Consider the following 27,863-nt stretch of genomic DNA (forward strand, 5'->3'; position numbering starts at 1 on the left):
AAACCAAAATCAATTCAAAGTATCTAGGGTCACTGTGATAGGCCAACAGCAACTTCTTCAGGTGGCTAATGAGTGGATGTTACTCTGCCATACAGTTTGTTTTTAACTAAAAGGTACTGACTCTGCCTATGCAAAGGCAGCTAACTCCCATTGGTCCATGTCTCTACCTCTCCTTTACTAGGAGGGTAAAGGACCTCTTATCACATCTATGTGCACTTATCACATCCATGTATGTCGCTCCCCACCCTCGTCCTCACCTAATAACACTAGGAACCCCAAGTGTTCCCCCGCCCCCTTTTTTTCCTTTGGCCTATTTTTCCACAATGTACCACTACTTGTTAATAGTGAGTCCCAAGGCCCAAGGCTTTACATTTATATACATATGTACATATATACTCCTTTTGATCCCACTTGAAGTCTATTTCTCATCAGTTTAGCTTGAAGGATCCCTAAGAAGACGGAGAGAATGTTTTTCCTTCCTCTGGGTTATCCCGGACATCACAGCCACCCATACAGAAGTGACGATAACCCTAAGCAAATGCAAGGCAAGGCGTGGAAAGCACCGTGCTGGCTCCCAGCAGAACTTCTCAGGGGAACTGAGAAATGCATATTTAGGTAAAGAATGACAGATGACTAGAAGTGAGTTAGGCAAGAGGAGACAAGGAATAATCAAGACAGAGGGAATCATGTCTTTTAAGACACTCAGTTGAGGGCTGGAGAGATGGCTCAGCAGTTAAGAGCACTGACTGCTCTTCCAGAGGTCATGAGTTCAATTCCCAGCAACCACATGGTGTCTCACAGCCATCTATAATGTGATCTGATGCCCTCCTCTGGCCTACAGATGTACATGCAGGCAGAGCACTGTATACATAGTAATAAATAAATAAACCGTTAAAAAAAAAAAGATACTCAGTTGAGCAGTTGAAATGAGGCTGAACAGGTTGGTAGGGTAAGGCAAGTTTTGTTGCTGAATTTTAAAAAATAACTCATTTTTATTTTACGTTCACTGGTGTTCTGCCAATATGTCTGTGTGATGGTGTCTGATCTCCTGGAACTGGAGTTGCAGGCAGCCATGAGCTACCAGGTGGGTGCTGGGAATTGAACCCAGGTCCTCTGGAAGAGTAGCCAATGTTCTTAACCACTGAGCTATCTCTTCAGCCCCTTTGTTGCTGGAGTTTTATCTTCAATGTAATTAATGGTCTGTCTCTGAATGGCTCTTGAGACCAACATAATATATCTGCATAGCCAAAAAAAAAAAAAATCACTGTGTTGTTATCGTTTGTTTTTCTAGACAGGGTTCCTCTGTATAGCCCCAGGTCACAGCATTGATGGACTGGATCAAAACCATACAAGTGGGCCAGCTCAACAACAGGACTCCAACAGTGGAAGAGGTGAGAAAATGATGATGAAATGCAATGGGTGATGATCACGAAGAAAGCAGGAAAAAAGAACAATTAATCTATCTTCAAAAACAGGCTTATGGGGAACACACAGGGAAGAGGCAGGGCTCTGGTGAGAATTGGAGAATGGTAATATTTAATTCTCAGGGAGAAAGTTCAGGCCTTCGAATCATATGTGTAGCCTTTGTGTGACTTTTCCGGCACAGGGGTGTGGCTGGGTACGGTGAAACAGGAGAAAAGAAAGACATGCTCCATTTTGGACAAATTGAGCTGGAGTTACTTAGGACGCAAAGGGATATCTAAACACAGACTGACTTCAGTTTTGTCTCCACACAAAAGCAGCAGGATTTTTAATACACTTTTGCTGGTACACAAGCTACACAAGAAGCAATTGTGATTATAAGCACCATCTTAGGGAACACTAGTAGGAGGTGCCTAGACTAGATGGGGGGTGGGAGGGTAGAAGTTGGGAGCGAGGACTACACTTAGAGGTGACACACTTTTTTCATCCCAGGAAAAATACCAGCATGCATTTTTTACGTGCTTTATTGCAAATCGAGTGCTCTATTTGTTTAAACCACACTCAAGTTGTAAAATACAGAGCACAAAAGGTAGTGCGAACACCATGGACCAAGCCTTACAGGGCCCTATAACACTTCCAGTCTGTGGCTGGGGTGGGGTGCTGAACAACTGTAATAGTAGCACTTGGGAGACAGAGGCAGTACGATCACCGTGGGTTCCAAGCCAGCCAGGGGTACATGGTGAGACACTGTCTCAAAAACTAACCAAGTAAATATACTAAGTCTTCCAGTTTGCTTTCCAGCCTACCAGAGTTACCAAGGAACCATAGCAATTAACGCTCCATATGACAAAGCAGAGGCATTGTTTCCAGAAGCGATGTATCTCTACACACCCAGGCACAAGTCACAGACCTACGACACTAAGGAGGCCGAAGTTGGTGAACCATAAGCAGGAATCTGCTCAGTTGGAGGTCAACCAGTCCACACAGGGAGTTCCAGGCCAGGCAAGGCCTCCTCCCCAAGCCACGCCCTCCCAACCTATAACAAAACCACCAAGTCCTTCACAGGACTCTTAAGTGGCCTCTGGTTTTAACTGCTGTTTTCCCATTTCCAGTGCTAAAGGACTTTAACCTATGCTATTGAAAATAACCGATGAGCAACCAGGCTTTCCTTGACTGAATATCAAATTTGTACATTTACTCTCCAGATGCCTCATCTTCAGCACTACACCCACAAGCCTGAATACACTGGGTGTGGCGAAAGTCGATCGGTTCTTTCCCGGGTTTATAAACAAATACGCACTTAGTAAATAAAAATAAAAATTAAAAACATAAGAGCCTAAAGTGATCTGCAAGTGCCCAGAAGCAGGGTCAGGGCTGGAAGGTTTAGGTAGCGGTCCCAGGGAACAACCATCCTGGAGATAACTCACCCCAGAGCACCCTCCCACCGCTGCTCACCCCAAGCAACACCAGCAGGTCTCCGGCGCGCATGCGCAACCCGAGCTCTGCGAGCCAGGAGCAAAGCCTGCGGCGGCTGAGCACCGTGCACGAGTTTTCCGGTCGCCCCGCAGCGGGGAGCGCCGACCGGAGGTTTAGGGCCCCGCGGGGAGGCCCCCACCCACTTCTCTCTCCTAGGCTGCTGGCCCGTACCGCTCTCCGTATCCACCTCCAGGCCGGCCCGTCGCTTCTTCACTGGACGCCGGAGCCCGCACTGGGCGGGGCAAAGTGGGCGGGGCGTGACTCTAGTTCTGGGCGGAGGAAACTGCTTTGGTCTTGCCCGAGGCTCTGTTCTCTGAGTAAGGTGGCCCACAGGAGTAGTTTTGCCACCTTGCGGTAGATTAGTGGCCGGGCTCAGAGTAATTTGAGTGATTGCTCTAGATTGGGCGGACAGCCCCCAAAATACAAATCTCACAGAGACAACACTACTAGCATTTACTGTATGACCTTGGAAAAAAGTGAAAAAATATTACCACCACCCCAAGAACTCTACACCCCATTCTGAAATCTGTGTATTTCTTTTCTTACATAGTAAAAAGTCATTAAGATTGTAGTTATTTAAAAAAAACAAAAAACAAAAAAAGCCAGGCGTTGGTGGGGCACACCCTCAATCCCAGAGGCAGAGGCTGGCAGATCTCTGTGAGTTCGAGGCCAGCTTAGTCTACAGAGTGATTCCAAGACAGCCAGGGCTACACGGACAAACCCTGTCTCGAAAACCTAAAAAATAAAATAAAATACATTTTAAAAGACTCTAGTTGTACTGAACGGTGTTCAATTTAGTGGCACATGCTTGTAATCCCAGCACTCCGAAGGCCGAGGCAGGAAGACCCAGGACTGGAGGCCAACCTGGTCTAGATCTAGGTGGGCCAGCCAGGGCTATGCCTCAAGTGTTAGATTTAGGGCTGCAGAATAAAGGAACAAAAGGCAGGAGGCCAAAATGTGACCTCAACAGATGAGACTGTTTCTTAGCACAACAAGGGGCATCCAGCCTCCCTCCGGAATGGAAGTTGTGCAAACAGGAAATAGCCCCAGGCCAAGGCTCTCATAGGTGCAGGTGTGGATCTTGGGTATGAGGAAATTGACTCAGGGTTATTAAGACATTCTTGAGAAATTTATGACTTCCTTTTGGAACTGTTTGCCCCGCAAAGCAGGCTATCTTGAGAACTGTCTAAAGAAATAGTTTTCTCCCTGAGACACAGACGTGGCAGCTGACCAGTAACAGCTGAGCAATGACATCAAGACAGTCTCAGGAGAACATCTGGTTTTCTGCAGCCAGAGCATTCTATCAGCAAGACCTTACCCTCCCCTCCTCCCCTTCCCTACAGATCCCAGAAGGAACTACGGTGGGGGGCGGGGGACACATGACCAGCCAGGTGACAGTAAAACCTACAGCAGGATGCAGAGAATTTGACCCTGTACAGCTGTGAGGCAGGATGGAAAGGGAACAGTAAGGGGACAAGGGAAGAAAAAGGAGCCGGTCGCTAGAGATTCTGGTCAAACTCTCTCACCAGCGGACTGTCAAAAATCCCAGTACAGGCTGGACTTGGTGGTGGACCTTTAATCCCAGCACTCTGGATCTCTATAAATTTAAGCCAGCCTGGTTTACAAAGTCAGTTCCAGGCCAGCCAAGGGCAAATATGGAAAAAAAAAAAAAAAAAAAAAGATGTTTTTAGCACAACATTTGTCATCAAGATTGCCAACATAGTGACGCACACCTTTAATCCCAGCACTCTGGAGGCAGAGGCAGGTGGATCACTGTGAGTTCGAGGTGAGCCTGGTCTACAAAGTAAATCCAGGACAGCCAAGGCTACACAGAGAAACCCTGTCTCGAAAAACAAAACAAAACAACACAAAACAAATGCCAACATAGAATACCCTTTTTATAGAGAGATGTTTCAAATAAGAATGTTAAAATGAGCCGGGCGTGGTGGTGCACACCTTTAATCCCAGCACTCAGGAGGCAGAGGCAGGCAGATCACTCTGAGTTCGAGGCCAGCCTGGTCTACAAAGTGAGTACAGGACAGCCAAGGCCACACAGAGAAACCCTGTCTCGAAAAACCTTAAAAAAAAAAAAAAAAGTCACAATGGCAATGAATCATGCTTAAGATGAAACTATGTATGGCCTTTGTGCTGGCTAGTTTTATATCAACTTGACACAAGCTAGAGTTATCTGAGAGGAGAGAACCTGCGTTGAGAAAATGCCCCCATAAGCCCCAGCTGTAAGATGTTTTCTTCGAGATTCTATCTCTGCCTGGAGGTCCCGCCTTTCCTCTACTGCTCAGCTATAAGCAGCTGGCTATTAAGCCAATCAGAATGTGAGGGTGGTGTATGTTTACAAAATGTTAAGGCAGGTCATGATCCAATAAATAAAAACAATACCAGAGCTGGAGCGATGACTCAAAGGTTAAGAGCACTGAGTGCGATTGCTGTGAGTTCTAGGCCAGCCTGGTCTACAAAGCGAGACCAGGAGAGCCAAGGCTACACAGAGAGACCCTGTCTTGAAAAACAAACAAAACAAAACAAACAAAAAAGAGCACTGACTGCTCTTCCATAGGTCCTGAGTTCAATTCCCAGCAACCGCATGGTGGCTCACAACTATCTATAATGTGATCTGATGCCCTCTTCTGGCACGCAGGTGTACATGCAGGCAGAACACTGTATACATAATAAAGGAATTTTTAAAATGTTTAAAAATACCAGCCTGCACTCAACTCTCTGCCAGGTACAGAAACCAACATTTGAAGAACACAAAGGCAACCTTTACACAGTGCACAGAAAGATCATCCCAACACCATCTATATGTAGCTGTCTATCAATTTCCTTTTCCATTGACATAATGTCTGTGTTAGCCATGTACTGAGCTGGCCTCAAACTGTGATTTTACTGTCCCAGGCGCCAAAGTAGATAAGACTACAGGTACGTGTGGCCATGCCATCTCACTTTTGTGGCGTGTGGGGATGGAACCCAGAGCCTCAGGAATGGCAGGCAAGCAATGTACCACAGCCCAGTCTTTGAGCACTGTCATCTATTTCAACTATTAAAGGTTCTTCGTCTATAATGCAGGTTGTCCTAGAACTCACTGTACTGCCCAGGACAGTCTTGACCTTGTAGTAATTCACTTGCCTAGGCCTCCCAAGTCCCAGAAGCACTTACAGTTCTTTAAAAAATAAAATAAAATAAAATAAAATTTGTGTGTGTGCACGTAGCAAAGCATGTGTATGGAGCCAGGAGACAATCCCCTTCCATGTGAAGGTGTGAAAATTGGCAATATTTACCCACTAAGTCATCTTCGTGGCCCAGTGGGGGCACTTTTAAAGGTGACTTGTGTGAATACTGTAAGACTTTAAAGACAGCAACAACACAAAACATGTCAAACTGTTTCTAATAATTTTTACAGTAATTAGATGCTATAATATTTGGGATATGTTAAGTAAAATATACAAATTACTTGTTTATGCTTCAAAATCATAGCCACAAGAGCATTTCTTCTTCTTCTTCTTCTTGTTATATTATTATTATTATTATTATTATTATTATTATTATTATTATTATTATTATTACTTATGTACCTGGCAACCTACTTGCTTCTAATGCTGCTCTGGAAGGTCACAACGGGGCAGAGGATCTGGGGAACTATAAAGGAAGTCAACAAGCAAACAGTGGCAGCACAAGGGCCAGTCAAGGGAGATGACAGTGAGGATGAGACCGTAAGCCTTAGGGTTCTCAAGACACACTCCTGGCCTTGTCTGCTGGGATTAAATGTGTGAACCACTACCCTGACAACCATGTTGCAACCCAGACGTCAACTGCTGAAATAAGAGGCAGTCTGTCAGGCTGAGCGAGCGTGACTGGCAAGTCATTAGCAGCATCAGGGAGAGGAGAGGAGTCTAGCTCAGGGCTCCTCAGCTGCAGTACTGCTGACACCTGGGACTATTAATTCTTCACTACGGCTGTTGTCAGTGTCTCTGCCGCCGTCCGCAAGATGTCAGGAGTACTTGCTATGCTGTCTCCCCATCTTTTTACTTTTTGAGACAGGGTTTCAAGACCAGACCAGCCTGGACATCACAGAGCTGCCACCTCTGCTGGGATTAAACCATGAGCTTGACAACCAAAAGTGTCTTGGTTCTGAAAATGCCTGGAGGGAAGGGCAGACGCAGGTCTGTGTCCTATCACCACTGGGCAGCTCACAAGTGTCTGTTTCTATGGTTGGGGTGGGGGGGAGGTCTCACACCTTCGTCTGACCTTTGAGGGTACTGCACTCATGGGGTGCATAGATAGACATGAACATAAAAATAAATCAATCTCAAAAAAGAAAATACCAAAGGAAAGGTGGGAGTGACACAGACTGCCCTTGGAGGAGAACCATGTCTAGCTGTAACGTCAAAGGCTGAGAACAGGGCTGAACATGCAGCTCTTCCATACAGTGCATGATTAGCATCCATGGAGTTTGAATCTGAATTATCCCTAGGAAGCTTATGCTTAGAGTGCCTGTTGTCCAGCTGGAGGCACTGTTTGAAGGCTGGCAGAAGCAGGTCACTAGTGAGCCTGCAGAGCTTGTACCTGGCCTAGGTTCACCCAACCGTGTGAGCAGACCCTCTATCCATCCCTCCACCATGCCTTCCTCAGCACGGTGGACAGTACTCTGTAACTAGAATAAACTCCTGTTTGTTCCTGTCAGGTATTTTATCACAATAAAAAAGTAATGGAAATTCAAATTTAGCAATGTATTTCAAAAGCTAACTTTAAACGTGGTTATTGTGGTTAAATGACATTTCACAAAGTATCTGTTCCTGCCCTGCAAAGGACTGGATCCAGGGCAAGTGCTGTACTGGGAGCACAGCCTGAGACACCATAACATGTTTGTTGAAATAAATGACTCATGGCAGCTGAGGGTCCTAAAGTCAGTTCCATCATTAAATAATTCAATCAATGAATGAGCTGTGATTGGAACATCATCCATATTTATTATAAACATATTAGGAATAAAGTTAACATAAACATATACATTTATATAGACTACATTTTCTGATTATGGTTCTTTACTGTAAGTAATTAGTAAAACAAAGAAGCTAACATTACATTTTAAAAACACAATAAACAAGCTAAAGAAGTTTGCCTGTATGATACTTGGGCATGTGGACAACTTCTGACCTGTTGTAAAGCTGTACCACACAACAGGAATACCCTAACCATCGCTGCTCTCAGAGCTACTTCTCCCCCGCTGTGTCAGTCTCAGAGAGCAGTGGGCACAGTGCTGCATTGGGGCGGCAAACAAAAGCATCCACCCCCAACTCAGACAGCTGCTCCAGTGAAGACACAGAAGGCTCGTGGTCTCTTAGCATATCCGGTAGCTGTGACGTCTTGTCTTGAATACGTCGTGAGCGTCTCACTGGTGTCAGGAACTTCAGCTCTTTAAACGTGGGCTTTTCACACTGTTGCATCTTCTTTTTTACACTAAAAAAACCACAAAATTATCCCCACAATTCAAAAGCATGTTCATGTTTTATCTTATACTTTTGCTGTTTCTCATAGTGTACTTCTATGTGGCAACCATGTGACAGACCTTCTTATAGAACGGGACAGGTACTACAAGCTCCTAGAAGTGAGCAACCTAACACTTCTTTCTATTTGTTGATACAATTTGTATTATGTAGACACTTGAGTAGCTGTGGAAAAGCCTGATTTCTCAATTCCAAGCCCTACAACTATTAACTATACAGTAATAAATGTAAACTAAAAATGTCCTTTAAAAGTCTTAATTTTAATTTTGAAAATGCCTGAGGCGGGGAGAGGGAACCCAGGTTTGAATCCCAGCCCCACAGAGCAGCTCAAACTGCCTGTTTACTCCAGTTCCAGGGGAATTCCACATGTTCTTCCAGCTTCTGTGGGTACTGCATCCACATGGTGCAAAGATACACATACATAAAAATAAATCTCAAAAAATTTACATTAAAAAACTGCCTGGGAGGGCAGATGACTCAAACATTTTCCTGCCTGGTTTCAGAGCTCCCGAGGTCCAGACCCTTCTCTTTTGTGAGCAGAACTTGGGCAGTCTGGGCTCCTGTCACTGCCCTGCAGGCTTCACGGCTTCTCCTAGCCTGGGAATGGTGTTGCCGGCAGAGCCTTTGTGGGAAGCAGCTGGTGCTTGAGCTTCTTCCCTGGCCAGGACAAGGAAGCTGAGGGTGTGCCTGTGTGGGGTGCAGGCCAATGCTGCTTCCTAGGTCTCAGCAGCCTCATCACTTCCAGGTGCCTCTAGCCTGCACGGTGGCCACCCAAAGGATTGGTTCTCAGGGTTTTTGTTTGTTTTGCATAAGAGTTTGTATTAAAGATCTTCCAAGGAGGAAAGATTTGCATGGGAAAAGGTGAGGGTTTTCCAGCACAGGCAATCTGAACCAAGAGGACAAACCAAAGCCAATGTAGTAATGAAAAGGTGAAATGCCCCAAAGACCCTTCTCATCTTGTTTGAAACAGGGTAATCTAGGCTAGACTTCAATCCTCCCTCAGCAATCTGCCTGCCTCAGTCTCCCTCCCCCCAGTGTGGTGTGATTACCCATGAGCCATCATGCTGAGGGCTCTGGGTCTGATGCTTACTTAGCATAACTTTTTAAGAGGGTCATCCTTGGAGCATGAGCACATTACGTCTTCAACACTCACCTTTCCAAGCGTGGTGTAGAAGACACATTATATCTAATCAGGCAGCCTGCTTCAGCCTTTGAATCAGGGGTTATAAGGTCATTGGTTGGGTCTTTTGTTTTGTCATCTTCGTTTTCATAAACTTCATTCTCTTCTGGTTTTCCTGACCCTACATCAACACTTGTAGCTTCCGTTTTTACTTCCTGGATATCTTCCTTGGCTGCATGAGCCTCTTCAATATTTTCTCCTATAGAAATATTTGAAGATTTAAACTTATGGTCAAAATTTCAAAATGACAGAACCAAACTGCATCTCCTAATCGCTAGTTTTCATATGTACACACTGCTGCCAACAGTTTAACAAATATTTAATATCCCTTGTGCAGAGATAGAAATTTAAGAATGGAAACATCCCAGTTCTTAAGACCATGTGCCACGAAAGACTCAAGTTAAAAGACAATTAACTATAAAATGAGATAAAACAATGTAAGTGAATAAAGAACAAAGAGTTGTTGGAACCTATAAAAAGGAATACACTTGTTAGTTTTGTGTCAACTTGACAAAGGCTAGAGTCATTGGGAAGAGGGAACCTACACTGAGAAAATGTCCCCACCAGACTGGTCTGTGGGCAAGCCTGTAGGGAAATTTTTTTTCCTTCTTTCTCTTTTTTCTTTTTGGTTTTTCGAGACAGGGTCTCTCTGTGTTAGCCTTGGCTATCCTGGACAGGCTGTCTTAGACCAGGCTGTCCTCAAACTCACGGCTCAAACTCACAGCAATCCGCCTGCCTCTGCCTCCTGAGTGCTGGGATTAAAGGCAGGGGAAATTTTCTTAATGATAATGTGGTTGTGCTCACTGCATAGGGAGCGGTGCCAGCCCTGGGCGGGTGGTCCTGGATGATACATGAAAGCAGGTTGAGCAAACCAGGGAGAGCAAGCCAATAAGCAACACTCCTCCATGGCCTCTGCAACAGCTGCTTCCCCGCACGAGTTCTTGCCCTGACCGCCCTTAGTGATGGCCGTGATGTGGAACTGTAAGCTGAAATAAACCCTTTCCTCCCAAGCTACTTTTTGGTCATGGTGTTTTACACAGGAATAGAAATCCTAACTAAAATAGGAAATTATGCTTATGGTACAGGGAAACAGTTAGGGAAGACTTCAAAAGTAACATTTAGGATGGGTCTTGAAAATGAGTATTTGAAAAGATCAAAGAAGACAATTTTTTAATGAAGCATAAAAGAAAGTTCATCTGGGCTGAGAGTGGTGACCTTTAATCCCAGCACTCAGGAGTCTGAAGAAAGCAGATCTCTCTGAGTTCGAGGCCAGCCTGGTCTATAAAGCAAGTCCTGGACAGCCAGGACTACAAAAGAAACCCTGTCTTGAAAAACTAAAAATTAAAAAAAAAAAAAAAAAAAAAAGGAAGTTCATCTACCCTGAACAGCTGATGTTGGAGTGTTATAGAGAGGTGGTGATGAACTCAGATGGGAAGACAGAAGCTGTACTCTGAGGAATTTTATATGCAAGAAATTGGGGTGGGGGCAATCACTGAAGACTTCAGATTTGGTTGAGATAAACGACTGCCCAGAATGGCAGGGACAACCCATGAAGCTAAGAAATCAAAGTAGCTGAAACATAATAAACAGCTTAATGGAGATCTAGACAGGAAGGAAAGGCTAAATATGAGAGTCTGAGATTGGCCTTAATGAGTATGTAAAGGGGTCTCTGCTGGAGTGTCTGTGTGTCTGCTGTCCTGTCTAAAGCTTCCTGCTGAGGAGTCATTAATGCCAAAAGAGAGTTTTTGTTTTTTCATTTCTTTTTTGGAGAGAAAAAGATAACGGATGAGGAAGCAGTACAAAAAGACAAAGTCCAAAATAAAGCAGACTAGATTTGAAATTAGAGCCTCATGATTTAGCCCTGGCTGGCCCAAACCTTGCTATTTAGATCAGGCTAGCCTCTGCCTACTAAGTGGTTGGATTACAGGTATGAGCCACCATACCCAGTTAGACTTGAGGTTCTATTTAAAAAAAATTTTTTTAAGATTTACTTTTGGTTTTATCTGTCTGTCTGTCTGTCTGTCTCTCTCTGTATATGTACATGCGTACATGCACGTGCATGCATGTGTGCATCCACTAATGTAAAAAGACCTCTGGCCTTAATTATCAGGAAAATTATAGAAAAGTTTGATTAAAAGATATTTCAGTAGCATGCCCTGTTGCTACAGTTTTTAGGGGGTGGGAATTGAAGTAGAGAAAGAAGGGCTGCATAACTATTAACTCTTGAAATACTTAAGTGTCCAATATATATGAGACACTGCATTAGTACTACAGATACAAGTCAGGAAGATCAGCTTTGTACATTATCAGTCTCTGTACCTTAAACAAGTATTCGAGTCCAACAAATACTGCATAGGGAAGGAAAAGGAACAAAACCAGGCACATCTCATGGAGGCTCAGTAGAATGTGGAAGGTGGGTACCAGCTCATGTCTGGGAAAGCTGCCTGAGGAACTGAGCTCTAAAGGCTAAGTAGAAAGTAAGAAGCAGAGCAGCACACAGAATACTGAAGGGAGGGATAATAAAACCCCTTCTAGGAGAAGAGAAAAACTCAATAATGCAGAGAAGAGTCAGAGCAAGAAGCCGACAAGTGAGGGACAGGGCATCCTGCCTGCACTGCTGAGGATGATTTTCAAGGAGCAGGCAACTTAAGTTAGATCACGAGTGCTGTGTGCTGGCAAAGAGCCAGGGTGAGCCAGACCATACTACGTGAAGTAAAGATGAGAAGAATGGAAACTAAATTACCTAAGGGTTACTTAGAAAGTTAGACTGAAATCGACGGCTAGAACAGAGAAGTAGAAAGATTGTCACACCAAAGAGCTGGAAGGATGGCTCAGCAGCTAGGGCCCTTGCTCTTGAGGACCCGGGTTCGAGGCCCAGCACCCACGTAGTTCTGTAGCTCCAGCTCCAGGGGATGCTATGCTGTTTCTGACCTCCACAGCAGCAGGCATGCACTTGGTGCACGTATATACATGCAGACAAAAGACTCATACACAGAAAATAAATCTATTTTTAAAAAAAATCACCTGCAAGATTCTGCCATGAACAACAACACTTATTGAAAGGAACCAAAGGCTTAGGCTTAAGAAAACATGATATGTTCAGTTCTGGATATATGAGCTTGGGTGCCTGAGAGACTTACAGTATCTGTTATTATCAGTATTTCTCAGTGCTTGTCTTATATTTCCCATATGTGATTCTTGTCGTTTACAATTCACTTTGATCAGTAAACCAATTTTAAATTTGAGTATTATAAATTTCAGGACATCAAAGCTTTAAGGTATGTTTTTCTTCTATCTAAAGACTATCTGCTTGAAAACACCAATATTCTATTAAGGGGAAAAATGAGAAACTGAATTCAATGTAAATAACACCTCTAGAGCCAGTAAGAATTAGAAGCAAGGCTTCAGAAAAATTATTTGTTTGTTTATTTATTTGGAAGCAGGGTCTCACTATGTGGATCTGGCTGGGCATGAACTCAGAGAAGCACCTGCTTTTGCTTCTGGTATTAGTCTTTTGTGAGCGTCCCCTCTCTTACTCCTTTGCAAACGCCATCATTAAATCTGATTTATACTATCAGGTTATATACACGGTCCACATGTTCCCCTGGACATTTAACAGCCCCCATTGAAGCTGAATTTGCCACTCCAATAGAAATAGGGCTCCTGGTCAAACTGATACATAATTACTATGTCATTAACATATGAACCCCAAGGAACAGTAAGTACTTTTTGAATCTTGCATATAATCAGAAGCTTACACAACACACTTAAGAGTTCAGTACGATCACTGCTACAATTCCATGTTTTGCCCTTGACTTAGATCTCTGAATGTTAAACTAAAGCCGTTTGAGTGTCCCACTATACATCAATCTTCAAATGTGTAATCCTCCAGCCTCAGCCTCCTACAGTGCTGGGATTACAGGAATTTACTACTATGCCTAGCAATAATGTTCTGAATGAATTTTCTTTCTTTTTGAATATGTGTATTGATTTCTTTTACAACTTTGAAACTTTATCAATACACAGGTTAAAAGGTCTTTAGAGATTATCTCGATGGGCATGGTGTGTGCACCTTTAATCCCAGCACTCGGGAGACAGAGGCAGGTGGATTTCTGTGAGTTCAAAGCCACCTGGTCTACAGAGTGAGTTCCAGCACAGTCAAGGCTACACAGACAAACCCTGGGGGAGGAGGCAGAGAGAGAGAGAGAGAGAGAGAGAGAGAGAGAGAGAGAGAGAGAGAGAGAGAGAGAGAGAGAGAGAATATCTCATCAAATACCCTCATTTAAAAAAAAGAAAAGAGCTGGTGTGGTGGTACCTGCCTGTAATCCCAGCACTCTGAGAGGCAGGGCCGGCAGATCTCTGTAAGTTCAAGGCCAGTCTGGTCTACAAAGTGAGTCTAGGACAGCCAAGGCTACACACAGAAACCCTGTCTTGAGAAAAAAAAAAAAAAAAAAAAAAAGAAAGAAAGAAAGAAAGAAAGAAAGAAAAAGAAAAGGAAAAGTTGGGTGTTCAAGGTCAGCCTTAACAACCCCCTACCTTAGCATCCCAAAACTGCTAGGATTACAGATGTGAGCTTCCATATGTGGCTTAAGAATTCTACCCACTACAGACACTCAGGGCATCTGTGAAGCAGGTCAACAGACGCACGTGGGGAAGACCTGGCCTGAAGAACAACTGGACCAGACAACAGGGAGCTGCAGCAGGAGATGTTAGGACAAGCACAATTCACCCGAGGGGGGGAAACTTACCAGGATTGCCTTTTTCTTGACTCTTTGTTGTCAGAATATCTATGATTGTTTGCCGCATCTCTTCAATAGGCTTAGATTTAAAAAATGGTTTAACAAAGAAAGAAGTTTACATAATCAAAAATTAGGTTATATAAACAAAAAAAATAGAAACAGTGATATTTTTCCTATTTTGAAACAAACATTTGCTGTTAAGATTGAAAGTGGTTATTCTTTTTTCAACTTAATGGAATATGAAAAATGAACTTAAAGGACTGAATTTTAATAAAAAAAAAACTCCCCTAATAATTAGTTCTTTGATAGCTAACAATGCTTCCTTGATATAAACAAAATTAATGTCTAGATGCAAAGTTCAACAGCTGATCACACTGCCTAACAAGCTCTTTGTCTCACACTATTAAATTCCTCACTGAGTACCTTAAAGTTGGTCACCCAACAGATTTCACTTGTCCAGACTGTATGATCTGATAGATACTAAAAGCACTTACTATGTTCCTTAGAGCCACCATGCTTGCTAATACAAGAATATTTATAAAATGGAAGCCTTTGTTCATAGCCCTAGCTACAGAATTCAGTTCTAGAATAATCAATTCTATTTTCAAGTTCCTGGCAAATTTTGATTCTTGTTTCCCAATGTCTGCTTCAGTGTCATCTCTTTGTTTTTACACTATAATTTCTTCCCATTTTTTTGTTTTTTGAGACAGGATTTCTCTGTGTAACAGCTCTGGCTGTCCTGGACTCTCTTTGTAGACCAGGAGGGCCTAAAACTCAGAGAGATCCGCCTGCCTCTGCCTCCCAAGTGCTGGGATTAAAGGCGTGCGCCACCATGCCTGGCTTTATACTACAATTTCAATCTATAGCCTTGGCTCTCATTTTCATATCATTGCACCAATGCCATAATTTACTTTATGTAATGTCCCTTCTGGTCCATTATAAGAAATGCACAGGAGGATATTTTGTGCTAAAATAGTCTCAGTTTTATTACATTTATATTTCAGTTAATATCTATATTCTAAAGTCTTACGACCCCTGGTACATACATGTTAAGAAACATGCCTAATATGATCCTTGTGGCCCTCACTGTTTCTGCTGCTACACACTGAAGCCTGTGCCTCTGCTCTGCTACTGAACTATCCTCTCCAGTCTTTCTGTGACCTTTAAATACCCATTAGTGCCACATAAAAAAATAACAATCTTATCAAGTTACACTATGATCTGCTCCAAAATAACCTGGAATTGTTTACAGTGTAAAACTGAAAACCAGCAGATTTTGCTCTTACCTGAGCCCCTGCCAGAATGGCCTTCTCATAGATTGAGATAATATTTTCAATAGGACTTGTGATTGGTTCAATACGTACAAGACATATCCAATATTTAACAAGTTTTTTGGCATCTGGAATATTATGAATCAAGTCGTTCAATGTGCCTAAAATTTCTTCTTTTGGGCATCCCTAAAAATACCAAGAAATAAAATGTGAGTTACAAACTATGAGCAATTAATAATCTCACTGTAATCAAGAACAGTGAGCATAGTGAGCAGCATAGAAAGCTGATGGAGCGCACAGTCCAGGGAACGTGGTGTTCCTCCACAGGACCCAAGCTGATGGGTCCTAGGACCCATGCTGGCCACTCACAGCAAACTATGAACTCCAGATTTAGTGGGTCCAACACCTTCTAGTCTCTGCTGCTGTCTACATGCATGTGGTACACATAAATTCATTTAGTACATAAATAAAATAATTTTTAAAATCTTAAAAGAAAACATTTCTAAATTACAAAATGTAGAAAGATAAAGACTCTACCTTAGAGGGTTAGAGAGATGGCTCAGCATTTGCGAGCACTGGCTGCTCTTCCAGAGGACCTGGGTTCAGTTCCCAGCCCCCACATGGTGGCTCACAACCATCAGTTCCAGATGACCTGACACCATTTCCTAGCCTCTTCAGGCACCAGGCACATACATGGAAACAAATACAGGAAAAACAGCCATACACATTAAAAAATAAATAAAAATAAAAGACCCTACCGTATTAATCAGGTTCAGGCATTCAGAAATTGTTTTGTTTACTTTTTCAGTAAATAATCTCTGTTCATCTTCTTCTGCCATAGTAGTCCAAAAGGACCCAACCGGGCTTTCACTTTGTGCCTTTGGCTCGGCCTGGGTAGCAGTTAACTTAGGAGGCCTTCTTAGCCCTTTTCCTCTGTCAGGTCTCCACTTAGTCACTTGAGCTCTACAATTAGAAGCAGTACATAAACATTACTTTGAATTTGATGACGGCATCCTGCTAAACAGAGTAGTTAAATATATTTCAAAATGGGGCTCAGCAGGAGCCTGGTTTGATTCCCAGCACCCACATGGTGGTTTACAAACATCTGGAACTCCACTTCCAGGGAATCTGACACCCTCCTCTGGCTTCTCTGGGCGCCAGGAACACACATGGTATGAAGACATACATGCATGCAAATCAAAACAACTTAAACCTCTGCATAGCTCTAAACTGGTGCAAGCATTTGCTTGCAGAGGTGAACTCCTGAACATGACAAGATCATATACATGTTCGAAGAATCCACGGACGGAGCTGGGAGATGGAGCAGAGGTTAGGAGTGCTTACTGCTCATGCAGAGGACCCAGGCTTGGTTCCTTACACCAACAGCAGGAAGCTCACAACCACCTTTGACTCCACTTCCAGGGGAGCCCTCTCACACATATAAGAAAAATAAAAACACCCTATGCGCCAAAGAACCCAAGAACACATTTTAAATGTTAAGTTATAAGTATGTCTAAACTGTCATTAAGCATTCAGCTAAGATCAAAAGCAACCAGCAAACCACACTTAAAAATATAAATTTTTGGTCTTATTGTTCCATATATAAAATCTACCTGTGTGGCAGAAAATAGTGGATTAAAGAAATTCTAATACATTCAAGGAAATTACAAACCAAGTTCACAAATGGTATTCTACTGAAAATTAAGAAAACAAGGTGAATTTTGTCTACTCACTTTTGTTCTCCTGTGGTTTCTCTGGGCTGAACTGACCTATGAACAGCTGCCCCTGCTATTGTGTATCTGCGCTGCTCTATCAGTCTGGCATTAGACGCATTAGTCCTGGTTGCGCCTTTAGATGCTATGCTTCTTGGCAGTGCCTGTTTTCTTTTTGTGTCCTGAGAAGAACTGGTTTCAACGACAGATACACCTGATTTTGATCCAAGTAATTCTTTTTCCAGTGCCCCTTTTCTGATTGTGACATTGGCAGGGGGCATGCTGAGGCCCTGTTTCACAGTGGCTTGGTTGTTACTGTGGAGACTTCTAATAGGTGGTCGCACATGCGTGTTCTTGGAAGCAGCGCTCGCAGACTTCGTGTTTGCAAACTTGGTGGTAGCAGTCATATTTGAGGCTCTTACACCGGCAGCACTTCCAGGCTCAGCCTGAGCCTTTGTGGCCTTAGACACAGCAGTGGGAAGTTTCTTGGTTATTACAGGACTCTCCCCTTTGACGTTTGGAAGCTTCCTAAATGAGTTAATCTTAGACTGAACAATCTGGCCATGATAATAGCCAAGCACTCGTGTTTTAGGCATGTTGGCATCGTGTTTTGGCTTTTCTGTAGTCACTTGCATCTTTTTATTGTCTTTAAGGTGACATGCCTGGTCTAATGTCATAGTCTGGCCTAGAGATGATAATAACGGCACAGCTTGAATATTATCCTTCAGGTTATGTATTTCTGAACCGCTTACTTCGGCTTTTAACGGAATGCAGTTTTTTTCAATCGTGCTTCCAATATTTTCTTTATCAGCCTAGAAGAGTTAAAGAAATCAGTATCTCAGAGCTCATTTCCTCATAGGGAGTATAGTAAAGGTCTGAGTGTTACAAACACACATCTTACCATTTCTGTTTTGAGTTTCAGAGCTCTTTTCTCTTCTTGGGCCTGATCCTCCAATGTCATCATTTTCTGATCTCTATTAGTTTAAAAAAAATCAATTATTTCTATACAAAGGAAATTTACTTTTAGGGCAGAGGCAGGAGAATATTAACAACTAGTATCAGTTCCATGTATAAAACTAAGCAAATGCCCTACTACTGAGCTACATTCAAGGTACCACATTTTTTTATTTTAAATTAAGGCAAGAAATGAATTAAGATTTGTTTATTCTAGGCAAAATATAGTTAATAGTGTAAACAAGATGGTTTTTAAAAGTCTTAGCAAAAAATTTTTATAGCTATAGATTAGTATAATATCTGACAAGCCTTAGCAAATTATACCAATTGTGTGTTAAAATCAAGATAGAAAGTAAAATATTGTCAATTAGGCACTCCAGTATTCTAAAACAGATTCACAAATCCAGATGCAGAGAGTATGCTACAATGTGTATGGGGGTGAAAGTGTTACGTGGTAGAACTGACAGAATTGGGTCTTTTATAGCTAATGAAATTATAATTCCTACCAAGTGGAGGGTAAGAGTGACATCCGCAAACTCTGCTTCCTACTGGACAAAGTCCACCCACACAGTCAGCTACCTGCTGTTCTCAAAGTCACTGGTTCAAATATTAGTCATACCTAAAAGACTCTCTCTTTTAGTTTTGTTTGGTTTTTGAGGCACAGTCTCTGTATTTAGTCCTTGCTGTCCTGCAACTCGCTAGGTAGACCAGGCTGGCCTCCAACTGACAAGAACCTGTCCAGCCGCTGCCTCTGAGTGCTGAGGTTAAAGGTGGGCACCACCACACCTGGCCTCAAGGATCTTTCACTGCAACATCTAAACTATTGTTTTACCAAACAACTGGGCACGGTAGCCTAAAAGACACAAGACATGATCCATCAGAGCTGCAGTGGTCCCAACCCATGGTCTGTACTTGGGGACAGAAGGAATTCAAGGTTAAGACCAGGGTGTTAAGATTGCAGGCCTTCAGAACCAAACCCTGACATTAACAGCACGGCACAGCGCCTAAGTCAGTGTTTCAGTACATGTACATAAACTTCTGGTTAAAGCCAGTGAGATGGCTCAGCAGATGCTGGTGCTTGCCACAAAGTCTGACTGACTCAGCTTGATTCAGAGAGCACACACACCTGAACAAGTGGGTGAACAATAATAAACAGGATAAAAAACAAATGCAATTGCTTCCCTTTAAGGGTTTAAATGTATATAGGAAATGATAATCTAGCACATCATCCACATAAAGTCGCCACTGGACAAACTGAGATGGGACAACGTGTTAACAGATACCAAAAGAGAAGGTAAAACTTTAAAAAATACATACATTTTCTTTTGTGATGCTGAGGGGGAGCAAGCATCCAACTACTGAAATACATTTCCAGCTCTCTCAATACTTTTAAATATCACGTGTTGAAATACTAATAATATCTGGAATCATAACTGTGTTAAGTGTTAAAATTCATTTCATTTGGAAGTTAAATGTGGTTAGCAGGAAGTAAAATATTACATGTGAGCACTCGTTAGGCCCTCAGTGGACAACTCTACCGTAGTTCTCCAGAATGAAGTTTGACCTCACCTGGGTGTCTGATTCCCTTGCTTGGACGGAAACCCTGTTTTCCGTATTAGCAGATATTCTTTGAGTTTTTGTTTTCTTTGTTCTAAAGAGGAAGGAGTAACAAAGTCAACTTTAGCTAAAATGTCAAATATGGCTCAGTAAAAGGTTATTTTTCTTAGTAAGATCATTTTGAGATAGTATTTTCTATATTGATGTAGAAGAAATTCAAAATAGAGTGGATGTTATAAAGATTTGTTTGCTAATTGATTTGCTTAGGAGACATGAAATCATACAAAGTAGAATTTGGCCAAGCTAGCGCTGCCCCGCTAAGCGCCCCGCAGGTGAGTCGAGGCTACCCAGGAAGGTTAGAGGAAAGATTTAAGACGCTAGGATATAAATGTTGATTCTCCAGGACTGACCAGCCTTTAGCTGTCACACAACAAAGGACATTCCTCTAAAGGCTGCTCAAGGTGGGCAGAGAAATGTCACAACCATCACTCAGCCCTGGTCTCCCATAGAAGTCTCTGGTGCTCTTAGTAGTAAAAGCGTAATTCTAGCTGGGTGTGATGGCACACGCCTTTAGGCAGGTGGATCGCTGTGAGTTTGAGGCCAGCCTGGTCTACAAAGTGAGTCTAGGACAGCCAAGGCTACACAGAGAACCCTTGTCTCGGAAAAAAAACAAAAAACAAAAAACCAGCAGGCTTCAGTGGCCATTTGCTGTCCTCCACTAAAGGCTCCTTACCATTTGTAAACCCTGGCCAATTCCCCAGGCATCCTTGTCAGCCAGGGACACCCATCTCAGAGTGGTCTCAGGGTGCACAGCCAGTTTTGGGGGCTAGAGAGCCCATTAGCTGTGATCTCCAGAGGGAGACTGAAGACAAGCTATGCTGGCCCAAATGTCTGCCCTTTGTACTGACTCTGCAAGCCTGCTTCCTGTGGGGTAGACACTCTTCACTCTTGGGACTCCTCGGCCTTATACCCATGGTCTGCCTTAGTGTCTGCCTCACCCACTTTTCACCTATAAAGACATAAACTAAGGGGAAAACCTGATGTCAACGTTTCCTCAGTTCCCTTAGATGTCTGCTTTTTATGGTTTAATAGGTTATATGTATCCATAAGCTTAAAAGAGCTAAAAGGGAACAATAAACTAGAGATTTGATCCATCAGGGAGCCAAGATCTCCCGGCCTCATAGAGTCATTACATTCTATGTAATCAAGTTCTGTAGCTTGATGTCTTCTAAGGGGAGAATGCTTATGAAGGCTTTCACGTTGCCTGCCCATCTACAGACACCCACAAACTCCTTATGGGTATGGAGACCACTAGGTTCTGTCTTGCAGAGAAACAAATGCCCTTTGGGTACGGGTAATGCTGGGAAACAGTCACAAGCTGGCCCTGGAGGTGAGAATCGGCCTGCCCTTTCAGCCTGGCCCCTGACTCTGTGATAAGAACAGAACAGCCCTGTAAAAAGACATTGTGTGCCCAAGAACAACTAGGAGGTAAACTATTTCCAATAGAGGCTACTACTATTAATTAGCTCATGGTACAAAGCTGCCTATAATACAAATAGCTGAGTAAAAACATACATGGGGAAGATAAAAGACCCACTGTGTAAAATCGCAATAGTAGTAACTCCTGCAACACAGAGCTCCCTCAGCCAAGTTCTGTTAGATGATATCAACATGAATCTAAAGCCCTGTGTGCTGTGTGAGTCATAAAGGCTGCCTATGTTTTCTATGAGGCTCACTGGGAAACATACAGGGCCTAATGGCTTAACAGCATGTTCACAGGTACTATTAATTTATTGTGTTGAGTTCTGCTCCTTTTGGGTAGCATAACTACAGATATTTTATTTCAGACCCACCAGCCCCATCATCTCAACTGATATAAAAAGAATCTCTATACAAGGTCAAGTTGATCATAAACTATGTTTATGCTTAATGAGAAACTCTGTGGCCTTGTTGTTCCCAGAAATTCCCCAACCAGAAGCCCAGCTGCCCCCAGCCGCCCCCCACTGCCAGGCACACTGTCGAGGTCAGCTAGAATTTCTTGTTAGCAAATTAACTTGAGTCAGAGCTGAGCACCCTGTTCCACCATCTGCCCCCTGTATGGGCTAACTGTGGTTTTTACTTTTAAATATACAATATAACTTCCCCTCAGGAACACAGTTCAGATCCTGAACTGCATGCCGCCCTGAGCTCAGAAAAATAAAGCTTTCATTTTAAGCTTCTGCATATGAAGTGAGTTTTCTCAGCCTCTACCCCAAACCTAACAATTGCATTACCTATGTGTGTAATTTGGACTCAACCCACCTTTACTAAAGTGATGGTGCATATATGTTCTAGCTAAACAACCACCATCTGCAGAACAGCTGGACTTGTTAAATGTTAATATCCTTTCAAGGAGACAGTCCAGGTCAGTGTCCCCTCACCTGAGTGGCCAGGCACTCCCCTAAGCTAGCTGTATGCAGTGAGGCCCTAACTGCATGAAGCCCAAGGTTTCTGGAGATGGAGTAGAAGGACTGGGAAAAGCTAAGGGAGGGGCACACCTATGCAGCCACGGGAAAGCTGTCACATACAGTGATAAAGCCCCAGAGAAAATAGACAGACAACAGACAGACAGACAGACAGATAGACACACACACACACACACACACACACACACACACACACACACAGAGCAAATGAAAAATTTTTATGGTCATGTCTCATGTTATTTTTTGCTTGTTTCATTTTGAGACAGAGTTTCTCTGTGTAGCTATGGCTGTCCTGAACTCTTTCAGTAGACCAGGCTGGCCTCAACTCAGGTGCCTGCGCTGCCTCCATGTGCTGGGATTAAAGGTGTACACCACCACGCCCAGCTTGATACTTAACACTTTTTAAATTGTCTAGTCAAGGTGATTTATACTTAAGTTTAAGATAACTGGATGTTTCCAGGACTTTAGCTCTGTGAGTACTCTACCACCCTTGCTTGTTCTTATTTACAGAGAATGTTCTCTCATTCAAAGTTATTGCTGTCTCTAAGATTCTTACTGAGACCTGAACTTTCTCAGGATCAGTGAGACAATAAAAATTAACAAAAGATAAAAATCTGAAGTTATATCTCTAAAATGTTAATGCCATGAAAGCTTGAAGCCATGTCACAGGTCTGATTATGTCAAACAGGACTTATGAAGGATAAGACTTAAAGATAATATACTTAATGGTTAAAATTAGTTAATGTTCCTATAGATAACAGTGGTCTATTCATGTTAACAAAAGCTGACTTAGGGGCTAGAGAGATGGCTCAGAGGTTAAGAGCACCGTCTGCTCTTCCGGAAGTCCTGAGTTCAATTCACAGCAACCACATGGTGGCTCACAACCATCTGTAATGTGATCTGGTGCCCTCTTCTGGTGTGCATAAAGACAGTGTGTGTACTCATATACATAAAATAAATAAACCTTAAAAAAAAAAAGCTGACTTAAAGATGAATGTCTCATCACTTGTGTCTTTGCTAACCTTGTTAAGCTTTAAGTATCTGGAGAAACTGTGGTAAGAACTGACAATGTCTCCTTATGACAACCAAGCCTCCTGCTCTCTGCTATAATTACACAGATTAAATAAGCTACTTAATATAGAAGATCTGTTAAATTGACTTAGGTTTTGTAAACCTACACTATGCACAATAATGAGGTCCCCAGTTTCTTCCTGGATTGTATTTATCATATAAACTGTATTAACTTGGTGCTTTAAAAACTTCAATCAAAGCCGGGCATGGTGGTGTATACCTTTCATCCCAGCACTCTGAGGCAGAAGCAGGCTGAGAGTTTCAGGACAGCCAGGGCTATTACACAGAGAAACCCTGTCTCAAACAAACAAGCAAGCAAACAAACAAAAAACACAATAAAAAAATTATCATTTTTAGGATTCAGAAATCTTGTTTTCTTTTTTTAGGTTTTTGGAGACAGGGTTTCTCTGTGTAACAGCTTTGGCTGTCCTAGACTTGCTTTGTAGACCAGGCTGGCCTGAACTCACAGAGATTTGCTTGCCTCTGCCTCCTGAGTACTGGGATTAAAGGTGTGCACCACTACACCAGGCTAAGGCTCAGAAATCTTAACAGGGATACATTACCTTGGTTTACACAATCCTAATTTTGTGAGAAATGCTAATTATAAACTGTTAAAACAAAGGTAATCTGGATATAAAAGTTATAAATGACTAAATGGCTGAGTGATGGCCCAACCTTAAATCTCAGCACTGGGAAGGCAGAGGCAGGTGGAGCTCTGTGAGTTCAAGGCCAGCCTGGTCTACAAAGTGAATTTCAGGGCAGCCAGGGCTATATAGAGACCCTGCCTCAAAATAAAATAAAATTAAAAAGTGGTTAAATGTCCTTTATGTGCCCAGAATTGTGTTTGTAGTCATATTAAGTACAAATGTAATTCATTTAGATTTAAGACTGGAAGGAGAGACCAATTTATATCCCCTATTATATAGTCTTCTGTATACATTTTCAAAATTAAGCTTGAGCAGGTAACGCAAAACAAGTTTGATATAAAATACTATTCAAAATCAGGTACATTAAAAAACAAACAAACAACTAGTTATGGAGAATTGAATGGCCAGGTGTGGTGGCACATGCCTTTAATCTCAGCACTCGGGAGGCAGAGGCAGGCAGATTTTTGTGAGTTCAAGGCCAGCCTAGTCTACAAAAAGAGTCCAAGACAGAGAGAGGGAGAGAGAGATAGAATGAGAATTAAATGCTCAAGTAAAATGGCACTTACATGGTGGGCTTGGATGGGGACACAGACACCATCACAGTAAATTATATGCTCATCTCATTACAGAATAAGGCTGCATGTGGAAATAAGACTCGCCAGTCTGGGGAGCTGGAGAGTGGTTAAGAGCACTGGCTATTCTTCCAGAGGTCCTAAGTTCAATTCCCAGTAACCACATGGTGGCTCACAATCATCTATAATGAGATCTGGCGCCCTCTATTGGTGTGTAGTTGTACATGCAAACACAACACTGTATACATAATAAATAAATCTTAAAAAAAAAAAAAAAAAAAAAAAAAAAAAAGACTTGCCAGTGGGCTGCTCCTATCCCCAACTGTGCACACCAGACTATGGAAGATGATTTAGTCCTCATATCTCATATGATAGGCAGATGGATTCTCTCACCCAATGGAGGATATTAGAATCTGCACCCACATCCTAAGTGCCTCAAGCAACAGAGGCAAACAGCAATACAACAATTACTCTTCACTCACTATCTCCTGACAAAGGACGCTGAGAATGGGGGATTTTTTACATATGTCAGCCACCCAACTGATATGGGATCTGCTTGCTAGTTCAATTGGCCATTCCCTTTACCCTGGCTTTCCATTTTCCTCCTCTTGGCAAAGCCAGTGCCAGGCTGAGAGGCCAATACTTGATTGTGTAAGGAGTGCCCCCACCTCTGTCAGAGGCAGAACAACAGGCTACACTGAGCTACAGGCTCTCATTTAAACACTAAGTTACAGGTGCCATTCTGCCTGCATAAAGAAAGCAACAATGCCTGAAGAGGAAGAGACCTGGATTGTCAAAGTCAACTCAGAGTCTCCCTCCAGAGCTGACAGAAAACAGCTCTTCAGCCCTGTCCTACTGCTACCCATGGCAGAAGTTTGAGGGATCCAGCAGGAGGCATCTGGCTAGCCACCATGGCTCCCCAGGACCGGACTCTCACACGAAGAGTTTTACTAGCTCTGTTATATCCAGTAACAGTAAGTTTGCAAACAATTTTCTGAGTTCTTTTACTGAGTTATGCTGGCTGTGCATCCAAACAATAGTTGGTACATGTGGATGAAGTATTTTTCTGAAAATGAACAGAGCCTTGCAACTCTGTAAAAGGCCTGAATCTACTAACTGCAGAGAAAGGAAGGCTCTGTGCCTGTTTGAATACAGAGTTCTGTTACTACAGTGATAAGTCAGGAATAGTTAGAAACACGGGAGACAGATAAAGGAAAGCGTAGCCAACAGAAGGGCCTGCCTAGGGGCCCCTGGTGCTCCTGGAATGGCTACTGGGATTTAAAGGCTTGGTTACTGTCTGGCAGGGCTCTTCCTTCTGAGCGTATTAGCCCTATCATTTGGACCACGCATTCTGAACTGATGGAGCTGGTCTACTGCCGCTCAGGTAGAGGCCCTGATAGGACCATCTTGGATACAGATGGTCCCAAGCTCAGAGCTACCCTATCAGCTGGTGAAAACAAGAGGACACTGAGTCAGTCCCCTGTGACTGGGGCTTTATAAAAGATTTTTAGTAACTCCAACAGGGGGAATGATAAATGGTAACTATTTGAAAAAGAAAAACACTGGCACTAACTCTGACAACAGGCCAGGGGTGAGCTGTGTTGATCACCCATCTGCCCAAGTGGCCAGACTTAATAGTCTCCTGTCTCTGTTTAAATTGCTCCCCGCCCCCACCCCGCCCCACAGCCCACAGGTGCCAGTTGCCACCCCATGTCATTCTGTTTTTCCCCGTAAATTGTTCGAAGTGTAACCTGGGGCTGGGACCTAAAAGAGATTTAAGGTTGACAGCAATATAAAATGGACGAACCTAGCTGGTTGGTGGTGGCGCACGCCTTTAATTCCAGTGCTCAGGAGGCAGAGGCAGGTAGATCTCTCATCTCTGAATTCAAGGCCAGCCTGGTCTACAGAGCATCCAGAGCTAGAGAAACCCTGTCTCAAAGAAAGAAAAAGGGGGGGGGGGGAGAAAAGAAAAAGAGGGAGGAGGGGAAGGAGCACCACACAAAGTTACTGGAATCTTCCATTCAAGGCTGGGTTTTTCTTAGGCATTAGCCAGAGCAGGACAAGTGCTACTAAGGAATTTTACCTTAATTAACCACTAAGGCTGTGGAGTGATTCCTTCCTGGGAAAAGATATAAGCAAGTTAGGGAAGAAAGGGTTCATTTTACTCACATTCCCATAGAACAGCTCACCAAAAGCAGCTAGGGCAGGAATCTGGTGCTGCTTCCTGACTTGCTCTGCCTGCTTTCTTATAGCACTAACAGGCCAGGGGTGGGAAGGCCAGGGGTGGGCCAGGCCAGGGGTGGGAAGGCCAGGGGTGGGCCAGGCTAGGGGTGGGCCAGGCCAGGGGTGGGCCAGGCCATGGGTGGGAAGGCCCGGGGTGGGAAGGCCCCACCCTCCTCATCACCAACCACTAATTACGAAGATGCCCTTCAGGCTTGCCTACAGCCTGCCTGACCTTATGGAACCATTTTCTCAACTTAGCGTCCCTCCTCCCAGGACTCTAGCTTGTGTCTAGCCCTCACAAACTTAAGCCAGAATGGTGCTCACAACAACTCTGCCGTAAGAACGCATCCTCGGGGCTGAGGCTATAGCTCGATGACAGAACACTTGCCTAGTACATACAGAGCTCTGAGTTCCATCCTCAGCAGCAAGCAAACAAACATCAAACGTCCTAATCCTGTGAAAATCGTAGGGAACACTATTTCAATACACGGTTCCAGAAAGCCAGTCGACAAGGGACTACTGTGGAAACGACATACTAGTGGCCAAATTTTGAGCAACTCGCAGAATTAAGCTGGGCGAGGATGTTTCCCGTATTATTGCTACAGACCGATCAATTTCACTTTTCCAAAACGTCCTGGACTTCCTGCAACAGCTCTGAGCCTCACAGAACTAGGAGAGCCAGCGCGCAGGCGCAGGCGCGGTCCAGGGTCCTTGCAGCCCCGCCCCCCAGCCCTCAGACCCCGACCATGATGCTAAACCGCTGCCCCTGACAGCCTCTGCGGAAGGCGCTCCCCGCGGCCTAAGCTCTCAGGAGGGCGTGGGGCGGGTTAGCGGCCGAGGCGCCGCGCCGCCGCTCACCTCTGAAAGCTGGCTGGTCTCTCTTGGTCGGGGGCAGCTGCAGGTCCCGGGGCACCGGCAAGGTGTTCCTCACAGCGCGGCCCGGGCAGCGTTTCCTGGACTCTGCCATCTCTTAATGCGCCCGCCTCGGCGTCGGCGTGGATTGAATGGACCAATGAGCGTGGAGGGGCGGGGCCTGAGCCAGGGGCGGGGCCTGG

The 27,863-nt window shown here is 43.6% G+C and overlaps 1 protein-coding gene across 1 annotated transcript; it reads right to left on the reverse strand.

The window, feature by feature from the left end:
• Positions 1-7,988: 7,988 nt before the first annotated feature.
• Ckap2 (cytoskeleton associated protein 2) lies at positions 7,989-27,802 on the reverse strand. The gene is made up of 9 exons (XM_051169706.1): positions 27,667-27,802; positions 19,843-19,924; positions 18,221-18,293; positions 17,341-18,131; positions 16,366-16,570; positions 15,623-15,793; positions 14,346-14,415; positions 9,571-9,796; positions 7,989-8,370 (listed from the first exon to the last, which is right to left on the reverse strand). The coding sequence occupies exons 1-9, from the start codon at positions 27,773-27,775 to the stop codon at positions 8,124-8,126; spliced, it is 1,974 nt and encodes a 657-aa protein (XP_051025663.1). The 5' UTR covers positions 27,776-27,802; the 3' UTR covers positions 7,989-8,123.
• Positions 27,803-27,863: the final 61 nt, after the last annotated feature.

The sequence above is a fragment of the Acomys russatus genome, chromosome 27 (assembly GCF_903995435.1).
Source record: "Acomys russatus chromosome 27, mAcoRus1.1, whole genome shotgun sequence".
NCBI classification, from domain to species: domain Eukaryota; kingdom Metazoa; phylum Chordata; class Mammalia; order Rodentia; family Muridae; genus Acomys; species Acomys russatus.

Bases quoted from the DNA above. Each gene is read 5' to 3' on its own strand.
- Ckap2 (XM_051169706.1), bottom strand. From the start codon at position 27,775: ATGGCAGAGTCCAGGAAACGCTGCCCGGGCCGCGCTGTGAGGAACACC. The intron at 14,416-15,622 runs GTAAGAGCAAAA...TTTAAATCTAAG, and splicing joins CCATTCTGGCAGGGGCTCAG to CCTATTGAAGAGATGCGGCA. The intron at 8,371-9,570 runs GTGAGTGTTGAA...TGGTTTTTTTAG, and splicing joins TCTACACCACGCTTGGAAAG to TGTAAAAAAGAAGATGCAAC.